At 54.6% G+C, this 20423-nt stretch overlaps 1 protein-coding gene across 4 annotated transcripts in view; it reads left to right on the forward strand.

Annotated features, from left to right (window-relative positions):
• TNS3 (tensin 3) overlaps nt 1-20423 on the forward strand; it is a 224677-nt gene that overhangs the window by 124443 nt on the left and 79811 nt on the right. For all 4 annotated transcript variants that reach the window (XM_060020134.1, XM_060020131.1, XM_060020132.1 and 1 more), the window contains 3 exons: nt 5277-5406; nt 5746-5811; nt 6750-6854. In XM_060020134.1, coding sequence (XP_059876117.1) covers nt 5277-5406; nt 5746-5811; nt 6750-6854 — 301 coding nt within the window. The remainder of the gene's footprint in view (nt 1-5276; nt 5407-5745; nt 5812-6749; nt 6855-20423) is intronic.

Here is a 20423-nt window from a genome sequence, read left to right on the forward strand (position 1 = left end):
ATTCAGCCCATAATACCTGTGTCCATTGAATAAACCCATTCTAGAATAAACCTATTCTAGTAAGGTTAATAGTGAGATCAGGTACCATTGGTTCTCCGGCACCTTAGGCTCTGATTTGTCATTCGTTCTCTCGTTCATTCCCCACAGCGTGTGTCCTGAACAGGTAACATGGTGGATGTGAACGGGAATCACACACAGGTCCCACTTCCAAGAGTTTAGGTTCTAGTTGTTGAGTGAGATGAGCTGGCAGATCACTCTCGTGCAAGTAGGCTTTGGTGTGTGCGCGAGTGCACAGAGGCAGGATCTGAAGGTCCACGGGTGGGAGAGAGGATTCCAGTGTGTCCGAGGAGGAGAGTCTCTGAGGCCGTGCTGTCCGGCCTGGAGGACGGGCCCAGGGCATCCCCACACTCAGACCATAATCTCTGGGGGACACATTATGCTGCATGATCTGTGGGCTCCTTGGAATCCCAGGGCTGTTGGTTCAACCTGAAAATGACCTCAGGGATCAACACAGGGTAGTAGCTGGGCGGCAGAACGTTCCTTGGTGTTTGCCGAGCTTCCTGGGGAGCAGCGTGAGCCGTCTCCCCTCCTGCTGTGCAGGTTGGCTCTGGTTTCCAGTCTCCAGGCGGGAGAAGCCCCTGGGCGCAGATGAACCGTGGGAGACCCCTGCACTGCGGTTTGCCCCGTCCTTCAGTTTTAGGGAGTCATGGCTTGGTGCTCACCTCTGCGAATCCGATGGGCGTTCCTTCAGTGGAGAAAGCTGCGGATGGGGAATGTCTCAGGGCCTTTTCTGTGTAAAGGTTCAAATGTGTAGGCGGTTTAATTTCTCATCAAGAATTTGGCAATGATTGTGACTTGGACAGAATCCTAAGCTGCAGAGAATGCTTTGATAGGCTGCCCACCCCCCCAGCGGCAGAGGGCTCGGCTGGGCTGGCGTCTGCAGAGCCTGCCTCTGCTCTGCAAAGTGGAAGGGAGCTCCCAGGGAAGGTTGACACTTTGCTCACCATCCTGTGAGGCGGAATGTTCTCCTTTGATTTTTTTTTCCCCTCCTTGATTTTGGTAGATGTCAGCCTCCTACACAGATAAACCTGCCTCTTTCCTCATGAGGGATTCTGCATTGAGACTGGTTAACAGAGGTGACAGGGGTCCCGTTTACAAGAAGTAAGGCCTCGTGAGCTCTTTGGGTTGAGAATGCTACGTGGGAAAGCGGAGGGGCCTCCGTCTGTCATTCCTTCGACTTGGGGGCCATGGTGACATCCACCCGCTGTCCAGCTTTGCCTGGACACTGCCGGCACCTTCCCACTGCACACCTGACCCGCCCGTCTTTGCGATGTGCTTGCACCGAGGGTCAGATTTTCGAGTCCACCCCAGAACTTCTAAAGGGCAGAGCCTCAGGTGTTCAGTAAACATGCTTCTGTCGGGTGGGAGGGCAGAGGCGTTGGCGAGCACAGCCGTGTCATTATGTAACCTCGCTAAGGAATTCGCATGGGCCGCAGGCCCGTCAGGAGCCTGGCTGTGGTCCAGAGCCCTGATGGGCTTGTAAACACTTTCCCAGCCACATGCCTCGTCTTGCCGCCTCTGCTTGTGCAAACCCCGTGGCCACTTACGTTCTGTCCTTGTGGGGCGGGGCTCCGTGACCTGACTCCAGCGACCCGACGTCTAAACAGAGGGGACCTTTCTCAAGGAGCCATTGCAAACAAACAGCACCTGAGTTTATTGTTTCTCGCTAAGGGCACTTACGTAAGATCAGGGAAGATGAAGGCGTCCGCAGGCCCCTCTGGACTTGCTCCCGCGGGGGTCGTTAAAGGACTTCTGTTGTGCCGCATTGTCCTGGGACTTGCTGTGTGTACATCCTTCTCCGTCGCTGTGCCGTGGGTCTCCTGGACCTGGATCGGGCCTGATCCGTTCTGCATCTCAGCCCAGCGGATCTACTTGTGTTTTCCTTCACAGCCAGTACTGCTGACCTACTAACGGTTTAGGAAGCGAGTTTCAGCCTTGCCACCCTCTGAAATCATTTTCACCTCCAAGTGAAATCATGGTTAGTGCTGGCGCTGGATACTGCAGGTGTTTTGACTTAGGTAGGCAGCCGTCCAGCTTCTTAAACCTTTAAGCCTGTGTGGTTGTAGCATCGTCTTCGAGCACGCACATTCCTTGACGCCTGTGTAGACGGCCGCCGGGCCGCCAGCAAAGCGGGTTGAAATTGTTGTTTCAAATGCAGATCCTCTAAGATCCAAAGGCAGAGGATGGATGTGCTCTTAGAAACTCTCTGGGGAGACCTAGGTAAATAGAACTGCTAAGCTGGAGGGATGAAGGGGGTATTACAGACCTCAATCTCTAATTGGTGCAAAATGTGACCAATACTTCCTACCTTAAAAGGCGCATGTTGGGCACTACTGTGAAGCAAAATGCTGACGGTTCTTTCCGTGGAGTGCTAGGAGCCTGAGTCTGGGCTCCTGTCACTGATGCTACGAAGATTTATTGGTGCGGATGATGCTTCGTTGCTGGCTCTGCAGGGGGTGCCAGAGGCCCCCGGGCGGGGCTCCTGCTGGGTGGGTCCGTCTCCTTTCCAGCTGGAGCCGCCAGGACCCCATGTGACCGAGACGTCTGCGGTTTTCTTGCCTTCAGGAGACAGTGGGGGTCATTCTTGAGGTGGCCAGGAGGACTGGAGGGGATGGCGGGTACCATCCTGAGCAGTGGGAAGAGAAGTCCGCGGTGAAACAACGGGTGGGAGTGTGGGAGGCTCAGGTCTCCGCCAGCGGGGGCTGTCAGGAGCCCCGGAAACCCCGCGGCGAGGGCACGTGTGCGCAGAGGGCGGCTGCTCTGCGGCAGTGGGATGCCCCTCTGTTCCTCCCACCCTGAGCCCTTGTCGTGTGAAAAACCGGGAGTCTTCAGACACTAGGGTCATGCTGGGCCTGGGGAGGTGCCGGTGCCCCAGAATGATTGGGAGGTAGCAGCCTAGGGAGGGTGAACCCGTTTGCTGTCCCTCCCGTGCCCCAGGGCGTGTGGTGACCTCTGCCTTCCCCTGCCCGGTGTCTGGAGTGGGCTGGGATTCGTGTGTGTGTGTGTGTGTGCGTGCGTGCACATGTGTGCACGCGCGTGTGTGTGTCTGCTGTGATGAGTGATGGTGAGACCAGAGGAGGGGAGCCCACAGAACGTCTTGCGTTCTGGGGAAGGTGGGAGCCGGGCCCGGGGGCTCTTGGTTGGCATGAGCTGCCGTCAAGAGCTGTCTGCAAGATGAACCCTTTAACTCAGAGCAGGAGAAGGTGTCCCTGTAAGGGAGCTGTCGCTGGGCCTTCTGCACTGCCCGAGGCTGCGTATGCCTCTACCCAGCGCCTGCGACGCCCCCGTGTCCACCTGGGGCCAGCTTGGGGGAGCTGCCAGCTCTGTGCAGCGTGACCCCGTGGGCTGGCCTGGGGCTGCTTCCCTCAGTGGATGTCAGCTTCTGGAGGCCTTGCTGGGTTACTTTACAGCCTCAGTTCCCCTCAGTATCGATAAAGATTCAAGGGCCAGACTGGTGCGCGCCTGAAACTCTCTTTCCTCTTCTCCAGTCTTCTCCCCTTTTTCCCTCGTACTTCCAAGGTACCAGTGGAAAAAGGCAAACGGAGGGGGGGGGGTCCATCACCCCACAGAGATGGGCACGTCCTCTGCGTGGGAGGCTCCACCGCAGCACGTGTGGGACCTCTGCTGAGCGGTCAGCGCGGTCAGTGTGGGGCGAGGGCCTTGGAGGGGTGAGGATGCGGGTAGCACACTCTGGAAGGAAGGCTGAGAGGACAGCCTTTGAGGGGGCCTTGCTGAGGATCCAGAGACCCCAGACGGGGCGGGAGAGGACTTGCGGCCGGCAATCCATTTGCTGTTGGAAAGCAAATTGAAGGCTTCACGCTTCTGCAGAATTCTCGTTGGCCGGTTCCCTGGCCAGGGGCCGGAGGCCAGGCCTGAGTCTCGATCCCCACCGGCCGCGTGTGCACAGGCCGCCTGGCACCTCCCGCCTCGTCAATGCTCAGCTCGTGTGTGTCAACGTGAAACACTCCCCTGACGGTCTGTTTACGTTTTTTCATCAGACTGTCTCCTTGTAGATAGCACAAAGGTAGACGACCTCTGGGTCCACCCTAAGGGGCACAGTTCCTGACACACCGGCCGCGGCTCCTTGGGCCTTTATTTTTTCTCTCGACTGGTGGTTTCACTGGTGAAGGTTATAGACCGGTCACGGGAGGCATCCTCCCGCATCGCTGGTCTGGACGGTCAGTGACCTTGCACAGAATCGTTGAAGCCCGGCTTTTTCCGAGCAGAGTCTCTCTTGTGAGCGTGGCTGCCTCTGAGATCCCTGCACCTCCAGACTCCCCTCCTCCCGGGCACGCTCAGTGCACGGAGTGGCCACCTCTGCTGAGTGTCTGAGGGCAAGATCCAGCCTGCTTCTGGTCTTGGCCCCCTGGGGACCCTGGAAAGGGGCCCTGCCCTGCCGGGGGAGGGAGGAAGGGTCCCCTCTCCTGCAGCACGCCACCCCGCCGTGACCTTCGAGCCCTCCTCGTGGCCAGCGCCATCCACAGACCCCTCAGGCAGGGGCAGGGAGGCCCCCGTGTAAAGGTGGGAAATGACGCCAGGGCCCCTCCCCTGCCCACCCTTCCCTGCCACGTGCCAGGAAGGGGTGCTTCCACCCTCCGTGGCAGCACAGTCACTCCAGGGGCCTGAGCTGCTCCCAGGGACCTGGGGCCACGGAGCCACAGCCTGAGTTCAAATCACATCCCTGGTGATTCTGGAGACTGGTCTCAAGTGGCCCTTCAGGATGTCTGGACAACCCAGCAGTGGAATTTCAATTCCAAGGCCTCTCTCCCTTTCCCCTTCCCTTCCTCTCCCTTCTCCCCATCTCTCTCTCTCTCTCTGAATTATAGCACGCAACATAAATATTGAGCGTAGTCCAGAAAGTGGTGACCACCTCCTCCTTTCATGAGAACAGAAAGGCTTTAAGTTGAAACATGGAGAGTTTAGATGAAACGAGGAGGAAGAGGCCACGGAATTTCATTCCTCAGCCGTCTTCCAAAGCAGAGGTGTGGGCCGTCTGAGGACGGAGGACTGTGGGATTCCTGTCCTGTTGGGACAGCACAGGTGTCCTCCGGAAGGACCAAAGCCGCGGTGACGTTTGCAGCCCGTCTCCTGGGTTGGGAGCTGCTGGCGGCTGCGCGCACTCCCAGCCCCTCCTGGAAGGGAGCGGCCTGTGTACCCCCCGACGAGCGCCCTCCACGGGCACGGGCTCCCCTGAGGACACACCCTCTTTACCCCAGGTCAAGTGCTACCACAAGAAGTACCGCTCGGCCACCCGAGACGTCATTTTCCGCCTACAGTTTCACACCGGGGCTGTTCAGGGCTATGGACTTGTGTTTGCAAAGGAGGATTTGGACAACGCCAGCAAAGGTGAGGACCCTGCCCCGAGTCCAGACTGTGGGTATGGGGAGTGGACCCTAGGCGGGCGACCCCCGGTGGCCTCATGTGTTTCTTTCACTGTTCTCCCCCGCTCCACCCGTAAGTCAACCTATTGACAAAATCATTACCAGTCTCACAAAAGACTGGCAACTGACCCAACAAAGAAAAATTTCTAGAGAAACGGTGAAACTACTGATACTTCCTCTGTCATTGGTGCTCTGTTGGAGATTTGAGAAGGGTGTTGTCCTGGTTGGAATATGAGGACAAAATTCATCCACCCTTTCCCGTCTCATTGTCTCCAAATTTGTTGACATAGGATTTCTTTTTTAGATGACCGTTTTCCTGATAATGGGAAGATTGAGTTAGTCTTCTCAGCCACTCCTGAGAAGATTCAAGGTGGGTAGAATGCAGAATGCTGCAACCAGGGGGCAGGATGCTGACCTGGTTGGGCGATGCATAGGCTGGGGCCTCTGTCTGGCTTCCCACCTCTGCACATAATTGGAAATATAATATATTTTAAAAAATAGTAGGATATTAGACAGTGGGAGGGCGTTGCCTTAGAGACAGTAGGGCCCAGGTGGGTCAATAAGACCCCAGAGGTGGTGTGACTCACCCAAGGAAGGGCCCAACCTTAGGACCGGGGCTGTGTCTTGATGCCCTGTGTACTTCTCCCTCAACAAGCAGCGACATGTTTTTACAGAGGATTAGAAATATAGTAGACTGCAAATATTTATGAGCAAAACAGACTCTCTCCTTCCTTCTAAGAATATATTTAAAGGGAAATCAGTCCCTTTGTCGTGGAGGCAAATGGTTCATTTCCATCACCAAGAGCCATACTCGTGAAAGTTTTAATTCAGTTTTTAATAGCTGTGGAAAAGAAGCACCCTACCTCTGTGCCCAGTGCCATAAATTTAGGCGTGAACTATTAAATGCAAGGCTGTGCGGTGAGAACCCTCCTGACAGCCTCAGAATGATCAGGGAGCCTCGAGGGAGGGCCCAAACCTGCCCCTTCCGCCCACCTGCCCTGAGGCCGATCCTCTGGGTCCTTGACCTGCCAAGCCATCCGGGTGATCCCTTAGTGCAGAGACAGCGCCCAGAGCCCCGTCCCCGGTGGGGTGGAGGACCGATGTTCGTCTTTCCTTTCTGCCAAGTGGTGTTCACTGTTGTTCAGTTCATCCCAAACAGTGCACAGCAGCTCTGATGACTGGAGGGCTTGTGGGAGGGGGCTGGGCTTGGACACTCAGATGCGGCGGCTTCTCTGCCTCCTCGCTGGCAGATGCCCAGAGGCACCGGCTTCTCTCTAACTAACTTACCCCCATCCCACCGCCCTGCAGGGTGTGAGCATTTGCAAAACGACCACGGGGTGATTGTGGACTTCAACACGGCAGACCCGCTGATCCGCTGGGACTCGTACGAGAACCTGAGTGCAGACGGTGAAGGTGAGTCTGGTTACCTTGTGTCAGTTACCAGAGAATAGGGCCCAGAAAAAGCAGCCCGTTCACGTTTAGATCAGAAATCTCCTTGCAGTCTGCTTGGAGGCTGGGAACCCTGCCGTCCGGGACCCCTGCCGTTGTGAGTCTGAGGGCACTCGTGGGAATCAGGCTTGGTTTTATTTCTGTTTGCTCATTGCACTGGTGTCCTGGTTGTATGGCTGCATCATTTAATCTCTGTTTTTGTGAGTCTGTCTCTCTCAAACATATTCTCTCTTTGCCACGGGATATGCAGTTTGGGTCACAAGTATCATGAAGGAGGAAAGGAATGAAGGGGGGCGTCTGCCAGGTTTATAGAAAGAAGCCCCTGGAGGCTGATTTCAAAGAAGAGGGATCAGTCTTCTTCTAGGCACTTGAGAACACTGGCCTTTCGTCTTTTTCAACCACCAATTGAGAACAGACCTGATTTGGGAGAGAAAAATCAAAACATTTTTGTCGAGTTACTTTCATCCAGACATTAAATAGCTAAAAGCAAGTCTTGTGGAGGTAACTCCGCCAGTGCCCATCTTTGTGCATCTCTGGGCTCGCAGGGACCGGCGGCTGGGGATGTCTGCGGTCCACGCCAGGGGGCGTGAGGCTCCTCTACTTGTCCACCGGGGATGTCTGGGCTCGTGTCAGTATTTTTGCGATGCAGACCCTCCTGCTGTCTAGAGGTGAAGCCCGCGTCACTATCGTACTTCAGGCGCGGTTTCTAAATGCCGTCTGTGTGTTTCACGGCAGGGGTGGCCCCTGTCTGGTTTCATCACCTGACTGCTCCCTTGGAGCCCCTGACAAGCATCCGCACATACCTCTAAGCACTGTTCCAGTGCCTGGTACACCCACCACACTGCACTCCATCAGAGGGAGCTCTTGATTTTTTTTCTTAGACCGCTCGAATCTACTTTTTTTCAAAATTGAGGTATACTGTTTTGTTTTTTTTTTTTGCGGTACGCGGGCCTCTCACTGTTGTGGCCCCTCCTGTCGTGGAGCACAGGCTCCAGATGCACAGGCTCAGCGGCCATGGCTCACGGGCCCAGCCGCCCCGCGGCTTGTGGGATCTTCCCGGACCGGGGCACGAACCCGCGTCCCCTGCATCGGCAGGTGGACTCTCAACCACTGCGCCACCAGGGAAGCCAAAATTGAGGTATACTTGATGTACAATATTATATAAGTTACAGGTGTACAACGTAGTGATTTACAATTTTGAAAGGTTATACTCCATTTCTAGTTATTATAGAATATTGGCTCTATTCCCTATGCTGTACAATATATCCTGTAGCTTATTTATTATATACATAATAATTTGTACCCCTTAATACCCTACCCCGATCTGGCCCCTCCTCAATTGCACTTGATCTCGGTGGAACTCGTGGCGTTCCGAGTTCTCATGGTTGTTAAGTGCTGCCTCTGTGGCCCCTGCTGCCAAGGCCCTGCAGCCCCTCGCATAGCCACCTTCCAGGAAGCAGACACAGCTTCCGTCACATGGAAACATTACCCTTCCTGAAGTTCCCTCCCTTCCCCCAGCTCTCCAGGGCTCCTCGGTGAGGCTGACCTGCATCGGCGAACTCATTCCTGATGCCCTTAGCTCTCACCTGGAGCTGCAGCCCCTTGCTTGGGTCCCTGGAGGAAGGCGCAGCTGGGCCCCCAGACCTGCAAAGGCGGGGGCCTTGGCCGGCAGGAAACAGAGTCTCAGCCATGCTTCCATCAGGACAAAACTCTCTCCAGGGTTTGGTAGCCTGTGGAACCGTGTCTTTTGGCTAGAAAATGATGCTGCAGCCCTCTTCTGTCTGCACTTCCATCCCTAGTCCCTACTGATTGAAAAAAAAAAAAAAACCCAAAAAACGCACGCACACAGAAGCATTACGTAAGCTGTATTTATCTTTGGAAATCCCTGCTGTCCTGGAATGGACCCTCCACAGTGGCCTTCTGTCAGGGACCTTGACCCCCCTGTTATGTCTGAGTGAGGATGTGGACAAGTGATTCCAAGTGTCCTGTCTTCATTGTGGAGAGTCACTCCTCTGCTCCTGGCTCTGTGGCCCTGGCGGGGCGATGGGGGTCCCGCTCCCCCATCAGCATTTCGTGGGGCGCTATTTCAAGGAGAGAGGAGTTGGGAGGGGTGAGGGCAGACAGCGGGGCAGCCTGCCGGAGCCTCTCCTATGCCATTTTATTTAATCCACATCGAACCTGTGACCCATTTTAGAGATAAAGGGGGCAGTTCCCAAGAGAAATCAAAAGCTAGACATTGGTGAGGGGTCCTGGTAGCCATTCGGGGTTGTGTACTCTTGGTGATCACGGGTGAAGCTGAGCGAGTTGTCGTGTGTTCGAGATCACACAGGACAGAGACCGTGGAAACGGGACTCAAGTCTGGGCCTGTTTGACCCCACTGCTATTTGGTGCAAACCTCATCCTTCCAGCTGAAAACCTGCTGGTCCCTGGGCCAGGGTGAGGCCTGCAGACAGCATAATCCCCTCTAGACAGTTTGAAGAGAAAAGATACATTTCTAGGGCACTGGGTGGCGAGCTTCTGGACAGATGTGACTGTCTACCCCAGTGGACTTGACCATCTCTGGGCGCTGCCCTTGGGGCCCCGGCTGCACGGTGAGCCGTCTGCTCGGGGCCCAGGAAATGGAGTTGAGCTGCGTTGGGCGGCCCCACTTGCGTCAGGTGACAGGACAGGGCAGCGAGCGCCGTTCTGTCTAAAGACACCTTACCGACTCTATATTGGTGGTTCATTAATACTGAACTCCTGGCTGGCAGCCCTGTAACTCGTGCCTGAGCAGAGCTGATCTACACCCGTGTTTCCTCCATAAGGCACCTCGTGGCCTCCGGCTCTGTGGAACAGCGCTTCAGCGCTTTGCTGGGGGGCCACTGTAAATAGAAAAAGCACCGACAAAGTGCACGGAAATGCAAAAAGTGTGGCATGAAATAGGCCTGGAGAAGGCCACTTCATGGTGTGAGAGCTGAAAGGAGAAGGCAGGGGTCCCTTTGTTCCACCACAGCTACGAGCCTGTGTGTGGGACCCGGGAAACTTCTACCACTCTGTGCATGTCAGTGAGTGACCACGAAAATGCTGTGTGTATTGATTTGAGGGTTACAAGTAAGGAATTCTTAGTGAGCAGGTGAATTTTCAGATATGGAATCACGAATGATGGGGACTGGCTGTACTTACTGTTTCTGTTCCTTTTGTCCCTCCCGCGGGGCTAAGTCCTCTGCGCCCAGGGACCACAACCGGCCCGTCCCAGGGAGGTCTAAGCGTCACAGCTCTGCCCCAGCTGCCTGGGTTTGTTTTCCTGCCTCTCTGCCTGTGCTGTGTGGCCTTGGACAAGTTACTGTGTCCTTTCCTCCTCTGCACGGTGGGAATAGTGTAGCTCCAGAGCTGCTGAGAGGATGCAGTGAAATGGTCAGCACGAGGCACTGAGCACATCCTTCAGATGACGGGGTCCTATAAACAGTGTGATCACTTCCTCTGAAGCCCAGAGATTGATGGAGACCCTGGTGTAACATGAGGTCGGTGAAGGTGTGTGGCACCCTGAGATGTGGGAGAAGCACGTGTCTGTCTTTCCCTGCACGGTCAGGTGGCAGCACAGCATGGCGACACCAAGTGGGGCCTTGCTCTCGGCTCTGGTGACTTTTCTGTTCCACCCAGAAAACCTTTCTCTTCCCGTCTCTCATCTTGGGACTGACGCTGCTCAACGATGAATGTCGCTGCTGCTACAACTTCTCGTGGCACAGAGCGCGTTGCGCCAGCAGGCTGTGATGGCTGGGGGGGTGCCCACCGCACCGCACGGGTCCCTGGACTCGGGGTGCCACGCCCAGAGGCAGTGTTGAGCCCCCGCTGGAGGCCGGGAGTGACACAGGATCCCAGCAAAGCAAGTGCGCACAGCCCCGCCCCTCTCTCCCACGAGGGCTGCGGCTCTGGGGCTGCTCTCCTGCTCTTTCTGTCTTGCTCGACGAGGCACGTCCTTGTCTGAAATGGCCTATTTTAATTAGATCAGCCTAGAGATAACCCCAGCTCTGGGAGTTCTTTTCTATTCTACATACATTTGCCCTTTTTCACGCGTCTCATATTTCCTTAGGGGCTGCCGTGTTTCTGATGCTGTGTTGAGCTCAGGGAGAGAAAATAAGCAGACATACCTATGTGTGTATTTGTGTATGTATGTGTGCATGTGTGTGCGTGCATATGTGTGTGTGTATATATGTGTTTAATATACATGGTGTGTATGTGTGTTCGTGTGTACATATGTGTGTTTATGTGTACATGTGTGTATGTGTGTGTGTGCGCACGTGTGTGTATGTGTCATCAGTGTCTGGCCACGGCCACCACTCACTGAATGCCTCCACTCTCTGTATCCAGACTGAGAAGAACTTGCTTAGATCCTGCGCCCAGCCAGGCTTTTCCGAGCATGGCTTGCTTTGACGGTTCAGAGCAGAGTGACGGCGTTGACCCGGCCCACGCTGTGTCAAATGCTGATGGCATTTGCGTTTAGATGGATGAGGTGGGCCTCTCGCTCGGACCTCAGCAAGCACCCTCCTTGTGCTCTCTTGATTTATAGCCTCTGACCCCCTGGCCTTGCCAGGTCCCCTTCCAGGTGTGAACCCCTGACCCAGAGTTAATCCTCCCCTGATAAGGGATTTCAGGCAGCAGTTGGGATGGAGGGCCTTCATCTTATCTGAAATACAAGAGTCTCACCATCTGTGCTAAGAACCGTAAAGTCCTTCGGGCGTTAGCGTTTTGAAATGGACTGGATCCTGTCAGAAGAGTTAAGTGCGATGTCAGAAGCTGGTAATGAGTCATGACCGGCCCTGAGCTGCCATCTCAGAATCCATTGCTTTTCTAGCCCAAGTGGTGTCAGAGAGATCGACTCAGAATTCATGTCGTGCTGGACGAGTTTGCATGAAGTAGCCCGTGTCAGTCTCCCGGGGATGGCTAGAAGCATTAAGTAGCGTTACCCCAGGACAGACCGTGAACAGAGGCACTGAGAGCTGGCTTGACTTCACCGGGGTCCTTGGCCCCCAACTTGCCCCCATCCCTGTGGGACCCACCGCAGGAGCGAGCGTGTCCTGTGGGACCCACCGCAGGAGCGAGCGTGTCCTGTGCTCTGGGGCAGGGTTCTGAAAGGCAGGTGGCTGTTGACCTGCCCGCAGCTCCAGTACCTCCCTAGACTCCAGCCAAGGGCATGTTTATCCCGCTCTCACTTTTTCCTCCTGCCCTTTATGACTGGCGTCGGCATCGCTCCTGCCCTTCGATGCTGCACCTGCTGTAGCAGCGGGCACCGGGGATCCCCGCCCGTGCCCTGCATCCCGTCTCTGGAGCACTCTGTCACTGGCGCCCTGCCTTGGGGACCAGCGGCTGGTGGGTTCTCTGAGAGATGAAACTAGAAGTGGGCCCGACCCCCTGGTTTCCCTAAAACCCCAAGTCACACAACTTGTACGTGAGAGTGAACTCAGAGCGTGTGTACATGTGGCGTGGGGAGGGGTTTGTTTCCTGTCCCCTTGTTTAAAAGCTCTTGCAGACCCACTTTTACCAGATTGCATCTCAGTCGAGCCCCTCCCAGACGCTTCCCTCCCGGCCTGGACAGTGGCACGTTGGCTGGGTGAGTTAAGCTCAGATCCAATCTGGTGAATTTCCTTCTGTGTCCTCCGTGGGGAGAACTTCCTCAATAACGGGCAGGACTGCAGCCTTCCCTGCAGAGCCTGCTGGTGCATTTCTGCCAAGACAGGGCTCAGGCATTTTGGCAATGTCACCAATACGGGAATGACTCCAGACTTGAAGTGTTTGACCACCAGAAGCAAAAGCCTGAGAGAGAAAGGGGCTGAGCTGCACGTGAGCGTCCTCCTCCCAGCACGTGCACGCATCCCCTCCTTCCGTCTCGTGCCTGATGTGGTTGCAGTGTCACCCTGCCTCCCATCTCTTCAGACTTACCGAATGGAGGGGGTGGGCTTTTAGATCCCACAGATGTGACTTTATCACACGTTCCCTTTGCAAAGGGCTGCAAATTGGAGCGGACCCAGGGGTCCTCAAGAGGGTAAAGTTCCCCACGAATTAAGGGAAAATGGAGGTGTTTTGTAAGAAGGGGCAGCTGGGAAAATCCTTTATTTTGTCTCTGTAGAGACAGTTATCACGCGCCTATTCCTTTTAAATAAATGGGTCTCTGCCATTTATTGGGATGCTCTCTTGGCGACGGTATTGATGGTGGCAATGAGGGTGTTCCTGGGGTCAGACTCTATGTCCTGTAGCTCTAGGAGTCCAAGCAGGTACTTCAGGAGGGGCTGGAGGGAAAGCATGGGCTTCCAGAGGGAAAGGAGTTTTGGAAGGAGTGGGGCGGGGGCAGAGGTACCTCTTCCGGCCTCGTGGTGGGCAGCTGTCCCTCTGGGGCCTGGGGCCGGGTCTGGCCAGGCAACTGTCACCACTTTCTAATTCCAGAACATTTCTGTCAGCCCCAAATGAAAGCCCGTGCCCACTGGCAGTCACTCCCCAGTCCTTCTCTTCCAGCCCCAGGCGACCTCGTCTTCCTTCTCTGTGAATTTCCCGCGTCTGGACATTTCACACAGTGTGTGGCTTTTGTGACAGGTGTCTTTCATGTTGCCTGATGATTTGAGCGTTCATTCATTTTGTTTCGGTACTTCCCTCCTTTTTCACGGCCGAATAATGTTCCAAAGTGTGGCTAGACCCCATTGTGTTGGTTCATTCATCAGCAGGTGGGCATGAGGGTTACTTCCACCTTTTGGCTATTGTGATTAATGCTGTTGTGAGCCTTCTTATACATGTTTTGACCTTGGGCTGTTCTTACACTGCCGATGTTTCCTACTACTTTGTGAAATTTCCACTTCTTTTAGTCCCAGTCGGTTTTCCTTTTCTGGATATTTCTTCTGTCTTTCTGGTCTTACACCAGGAATGACACTGAACGTTCTGCGGGTCTCCTGTCCCACTTTGCCGACTCCTCCCAGGAACGTTCGGGAACCCACCAAGTCTTTTTCAGTATCAGTTAGGTCACCCCACGCACAAAATTCTACCTCTGTAGCTTTGAAAGGTTTGAGGCCTTTCAAAAACACTGAGCCACAGGGCTCCCTTTTGGCCACACATCAGCAGAGTGTCCCAAGACCATGTTGTTTCAGGAGAGGCTGACACTAACAGCCTGAATGGGCTCTGTGTGATGGAAACCCACAGGTGGGAGCGGAGGAAACATGACGGTGTTTTGGGCGCGAGTAGCCGCACAACTGCCAAGATCTGAAGGTCACACTGGTGCCAGTTGCCATGCATTCATGGAGGCTGTCGTGGTTCATTTGTGAAGCTGCCGTCAACATGAGGAAAACCCACCCTGCGCCCCACGCAGTAGAAACTGAGCCACACGAAAGGCCAGGCTTCTTCTGACACACAGCTAGTCACGCAGCTTCGTTCTGTTAGAAATGGAGAAAAGAGACCACTGGCTGGGGTACGGCTGTTTCTGTCTCTTCCTCATTGTCGGTACCTTATTCTATGTTTTCTTCACACGATTGTCAGCTTTGGGATGCAGAGGTCTGACCTGAAGACTCTCTCCTGTAGAAGGCTAGGACCTCCACGCCCTCTGGACGTGCTGCAACGCGGCCAGGCCCCATTTTTCTCAGTCCTCAAAGCAGATCTTTCAGATTTCCGTTTCTAACGTCTTTTCTTTTGATGTGAATTCTTTGACGCAAAGTATTGTGTGATCAGTTAGTCACTTCCTTTATTGCAGTGACCGTGTTATTTGCAGAGTGGGCACAATGATGTCAGTTCCCTCGACAGGAACGGGGGCTGGTCAGGACCCTTTGCCGAACACCAAACTGAATAGACCTTCTTGCACAAGCAGTGCATTGTGTTCCGCAATAAAAGAGACGCTTTCTCCTGAGCACAGGTGTAACCTGTGCCTTGGTGGCCGTTTGGGGGTTTGTTGGGGAAATCTGTGCCTGGGACCTGCTGGCTCTGTCCCGTGTCCCCCCTCAGGCTGACTGGGTGGTGACGTTTGTGAAGGTTCCAGTGGTGCTGTGGGACCCTGGAGGCATCAGAACGGCTTTGCTTGTTTGCTCTGGTGTCTTAGGTTCATTTAAGACTCGGAGCGTTTGGCTGTGCTGTGACCAACACGCGATCAAAGCACAGGGGGAAACCGTGCGCTGAAGCCCACCTAAGTTGCACATGAAGAGGCCTGAGGTGCAGCGGTGCTGCTGGGCAGCGCGTGGAGGTCTGGGTGTGCGAGGAATCCCCGAAAGATAGGCCGTGTGCAGTTAACACTGACAGTGAACTTGGCCACATCGAGCTTGAAAGAGAGACACAGCCCCAGGAGATGGAGGGTGTAAAGGCTAAGACTTCCTGGCAGATATGCCGAAGAAAGCAAGCGATGCTGAAACTGTGCTTTGTAAACCCAGGCAGCTTGGTGCTGGCTCTGCACGTCAGCTTGTCAGCCCGGGAAGCTTGGAAGGGAACACTGGTCCCGCTGGGTGGCTCTCGAATAGAAGCCTTTTCCCCGCCTCCTGAGCCTCCAGGGTTCAAATTTCACTAAACCTGATTGCAGGAAACCCCGCCCTCGTGTTTACATCGCACTGGCCTTTTTGGGTGGAACCAAAGTCCTTTTCTTAGCTAACAAGATCTTCCACCTTCCACTACCTAGAGAGGGAGGCTGGGTCCCTGCGGGGGACACATGCCCCCATCCCGGAATGCTGCGTTCTGGGGTTGAAGGCTTTCTTCAGGGCCCAACAGATGTGGGCTGAACAAGCCGCAGGGCTGTCTGGAAGGAAGGTGAGCAGGGACCATGTGTGTGCATGTGTGCGCGCGTGTGCACGGCTTCTGCTAGGCTGCAGAGACCCTCAGTTGAGACCAGAGAGTTGCCAGCCAGAAAAAGTACCAGAGGGATAGGATGGCGCTCCCGGGAGAGGAGAGGGTGTTCGTTGGTGAGGAACGAGCTGAACAGCAGTTTTAACCTGGCAAGAGGGGAGGCCAGGGAGACCTCCGGGAAGACTGTTTGCAGTTTAGAGGAGTCTTAGCTGCTTCTGCCCTTGGAGATTCAGTGATGGTTTGAAGTGGGGTTTATGTGCAGAAGCTCGTGGCCGGCTCTGCGGCTGGCTGGCCCAGGTGGCCTCAGAGTGGGGCCGCAGGACCTCCTGTTTTCACTGGAGTGCCTGGAAGGGAATCGGTGGCCAAGATAAGCGCCCTCGACAGGATGGCCCGAGCTGGGGTGTTGGTTGGACAGGAGAGGGGCCCCCTTAGGACTGGTCCTGCCAGCATCGTGTCTGGGGCATGGTTGTCTGGGGCATGGTCACTGCGGCCGGGACACGCCTGCTGCCTCCCCACTGTGAAGCCCAGCGCTCCTTTATCACAGCATTCCGGGCCTCGCCCAGGGGACCGCCAGGAGCGCTTGGAATCAGTGTGGCTCCAGCTTCCCAGGTGCTGGGCCCTGACATTGGCGCGTCCCTTCCTGGACAGCCCTGTGCCTCTCTGGCTGGAACGCCCCCCCTCCTGCTCTCACTGTTTTTTTCAAGAATTTACAGCCTGCCTCGGTTTTAGAAAACATTTACACAGAGCTCGACTTGGCGCCAAAGGGAGCGGTTTCCATCTGCCCTCCTGGCAGGCCAGGTGCCACTTCCCCGCCTGGCATTCAGTGGGGTAGTTTTGGGTTCGGGGGTTCGGGCAGGCGTTTGCTCGCAAGGTATGAGGATAGCATATCCAGAGACGCGCCGTGCTCTGTGGAGTTATTTCTGGAACTCGGCCTGAGGAGGGGCTTGGGCCAGGCTCTCACACCCCTGGGGTTCCTAGCAGCTAATCACCATCTTCTGCCTTTTTGTTTAGGGGTAGAAGGCACCTTTCACCTCCCCTGTGACGTATCAGTCACCGTCTGTGCTGTTGTAGGCTAAAGGTAATATTCTCAGAGGCCCCAGTGTGGCCATCCTTTCTTAGCTCTCGATAGTTTTGGAATAGGAACTAATTCAGTACAAACACAGGGTAGTCTCATTGACTTGGTGAGATGACAAGGACTCCGTTGAGAGGGACGCCGGCCAAGCCTGGGTGTTTCTCCTGATTGTGAAGGTTCTGCAGCCTCCACAGGCCCCCAAGGGAAGAGGCATCCCTGGGACACTTCCAAAGCCACCTGCAGCTCTGAGGGTCACTGACCCCGCCCAGCCCAGCCTCCTGCCCTGGGCCCATCCCCCTTCCAGCTGCTTTGCCCTGTGGCAGTGCTCGCCAGGCCTCAGAGACTGGGACCTCAGGTGCCCCGTCTGCCTGCACACCACACAGCAGGCACTGAGATGCTCGCCCGCTTCTCGACATCTTGCAGGGCTGGGCCAGTGCCAGGGCCCATTCTCAAAATTGAAAGCTGGGCAGTTTGTCGCCGGTTCCACAGCTGGTCAGTCAGAGCCGCTGCAGCAGGTCTGGGAGAAACGGTCTCTAACCACTAGGGTGAGGGTCCCGAGATGTGCAGAGGTAAGGAAGGCCCCTGGGTGTGCTTTGGAAGATCCGCCCATGTGGCTGTCATCCTGCCTCTGAGCCCTGTGGAACGGGGCACAGTTCCCACGACCGCGCGGCTTCAGCAGAGGCAAGTTTGTGGTGAGCCCACTGAGACGATGCAGAGGCCCTCGGCGTCACTCAGCTAGCTTACTGCTACCGCTTTTGTCCTCGTGGTTATTGGTCCCAGAGGAAGCTGAGAAGCCGAGCAGATCACGTGGCTCGAACAATGTTTTACAGCTGGTGAGAGCTGGAGGTGGGCTGCTTGGCCGGCCGGAGGGCCGCGCTGTGCAGTTTGGGTTATAGAACCTTCAGGTAGGTTTTGTAAAATTCCGTCTTTTACTTTAGGTCTCTATTAAAAAGCAATTCTTCAACATAATTCCGAAGTGTAAGGTCAGTCAGGCTGAGTCAAGAATACTCATTAACGGGACAGCATGAGGCATTCTTATCATTCCCCAGGCTCTGGGCTGGAGGGAACACGGACAGGAACCCTGAATCACCAGGACAACTGTGGGGATGGGCAGGGACAGTGTTCACCCAGTGCCCACCTGTGCTTTTCCCTTTGTGTTTGGTCTCACCGAGTCGCCATGGTGATCCTGGGGCAGACCTCATCAAACACCTGTTGCCTGGCAACTTTTCCAATAAGGGAAGTGAAGCACAGAGAGGTTGAGTAACTCGCCCAAGGTCACACAGCCGCGGGGAGGATTTTTAATTAGGATTCACACCCAGGTGGATTATGCCAGAAAGTCCAGAAGGGGACTGAGGATGTGCACATAAATCACTCCAGTGAAAAAGTTAAAACAAGCTCTATGCCACAAGGGGGGCACGAAGGGACCCTGACAACTATCCCGAAGAGGAGAGAGCTCTCACCATCTCAGGGAGTCTAGGAGGAGGAAGGAAGGTCCTGGAAGAGAGGGAGAAAGTGGAGGAATTCAAGGCGGTGGGGGCGGGAGCAGAGAGAAAAGGAGATGGGGGGGCAGGAGGGGGCAGGCGGACACAGTGCCTGGGGGGTGGCCCATTGCACTGTGAGCCTCATTTCTGTCTTGATTTCATGACCTTTTTAAAAATCGAGGTGTAATTTATTGAGTTGGCCAGGAAGTTCGTTTGGGTTTTTTGTAGCATGGAGACACCCGAACAAAGTTTTTGGCCAACCCAATACATACATAGAGTAAAGTTCACTCTGTTTACTGTGCATCTAGGGGTTTGACTTCCTATCCTGCAGCTCCCACCACAGCTAAGACAAAGAACACGTCTGTCACCCCAATCATCCCTGGTGGCCCTTTGTAGCCGCCTCCCTGCCGCGAGCCCAGTGCCTGCCCCCGATCTCTTCCCTCAGGATGTCAGTGGAAGCGTCTGGAGTCCGGCTGCTCACTCAGTGCTTTGGGTGTAGTTGCAGGTGATGGCATCATTTGTCTTTCTTTCTTCTCAGACACTTTTCCGGGAAGCCCGCGGCTGGTAGACTCATGGCGTCTGGTATTGGGACATTTTGATGGGGTCAGTTGGTTTAGCTGAGTGGCCTCGAGTAGTGAGTGAGCCGATTGGAGGGGCGAGCTGGAGGTGGTCCATGCGGGGCCGGCCGCAGGAGGCGGGAGTGACCAACTGCTCAGCAGTCTGCGCCCTGAGACGCAGCCTGTCTCCTGCTGAGTCAGCGTGGGCGGGGAGCCTTCCCTTTATCAGGGCTCCCAAGGGGCTGTGGGTGCGGTAGGCAGGGACCAAGTGGTGTACCCGGGAACAGCTCATTCATTGTAAGGACAGAAACGCACAGCCTGCCATGGCTCTTGCTGCTGTAGCCTAGGAAACAGACATAACACTGCCATCATCAACCCAGCAGCCTCAGAACACAGGATCCTGTCCCGACAGTGCACCGTTTCGGGAGTTAGGGAGGAAAACAGAGTGCTTAAGTAGTTTCTAAGGAGTGTTTGTGTGTGTGTGTGTAAAAAGAAAACATTTAGGGAAATTCCTTTCCGAAATTAAATTGTTAATTTCACATGAAAGTGGTTGGTCAGGTTTAGAATTCCAGTGTTTTAAAAAAACAGAAAGCATGGATTTGGGAGTAGGGCAGAGGTAGGTTTGAATTCCAGATGATCTATTCAGTAGCCTTTTATTATCTTAAATATTAGCATAACCTCTCTGAGCCTCTGTTTTCTCATCTATAAGATGGGCTTGTCGATTACTGCCTCACAGGATTGCTTGGGGAATTAAGTGCGGTCCATCCCTGGAGCGTGACAGCGTCCTGGCACGTAAGAGGTGCTTAAACAGAGCCTTTGTCTTTACAGTGTCAGCCCCGTTGCAGGAGATGGCTTTCCTGCATTCTCTCTTTCTCTGATGATAGAAATAGCGATTCCTTGCAGCCTCACCTGAGAGCCGCTGTTCCCAGATGCATCCCTTCTTGCAATCCTGCTCTCTCTTTCTGCCTCTGCTAACCCATCAGATGCCGTGAAGTGTGCCTGCCGCCCTCCGTATCTTGACCCCTCTCCCTGTTCCCCAGGCTGGTTCATCCCAGCATGTAGTCGGGACTCTACTGAGTATTCCATTTCGATCTCCGTCAACAACTCACTAGCAGCCGTGGCGAGTGCGCAGTATACTCGTGCGACCGTTCCTGGAGAGGAGTTTTCTGTTTTTCTCTGTTGAAGACTTGCAGGGAGGATCCTGTTAGCTCTTTTGAAATGAAAAGTTGCTTTTCAAGCAAACCTTTCACAAAAGTAAAACATAAGATGCATAGAGTCAGTATATAGAAGAAAGAAAGATTTTCAGCGAGCTTAATGAAGCCCTCAGGTTTGCTCTTTGGTTTGAAATGGATTTTTTGTGTTGGCATCAGGCCCAGGGGACAGCTGAACTGACTGCAGATCAGTTCTACACCTTCTTGGTAGCCGAGTGGTTGGTGCTCGGATGGCGGTGGAGCTGAGATGCTGCCTTCCCTTTGGCTAATTCTTCACACACCTGTGAGCGCATACCTGTGAGCACAGGTGGGCATCGGTTAATCTGCGTTCAGCCAGGATGAGAAGGAATGTTTTCGGTTTTTTTTGTTTTTTAGGTCTGCCTCATTTTCTTTGCTTACTTTTGAAATATTTGGGGGGTGTCTCTTTTCCTTCT

The sequence above is a fragment of the Delphinus delphis genome, chromosome 9 (genome assembly GCF_949987515.2).
Source record: "Delphinus delphis chromosome 9, mDelDel1.2, whole genome shotgun sequence".
Taxonomy (NCBI): Eukaryota; Metazoa; Chordata; class Mammalia; order Artiodactyla; family Delphinidae; genus Delphinus; species Delphinus delphis.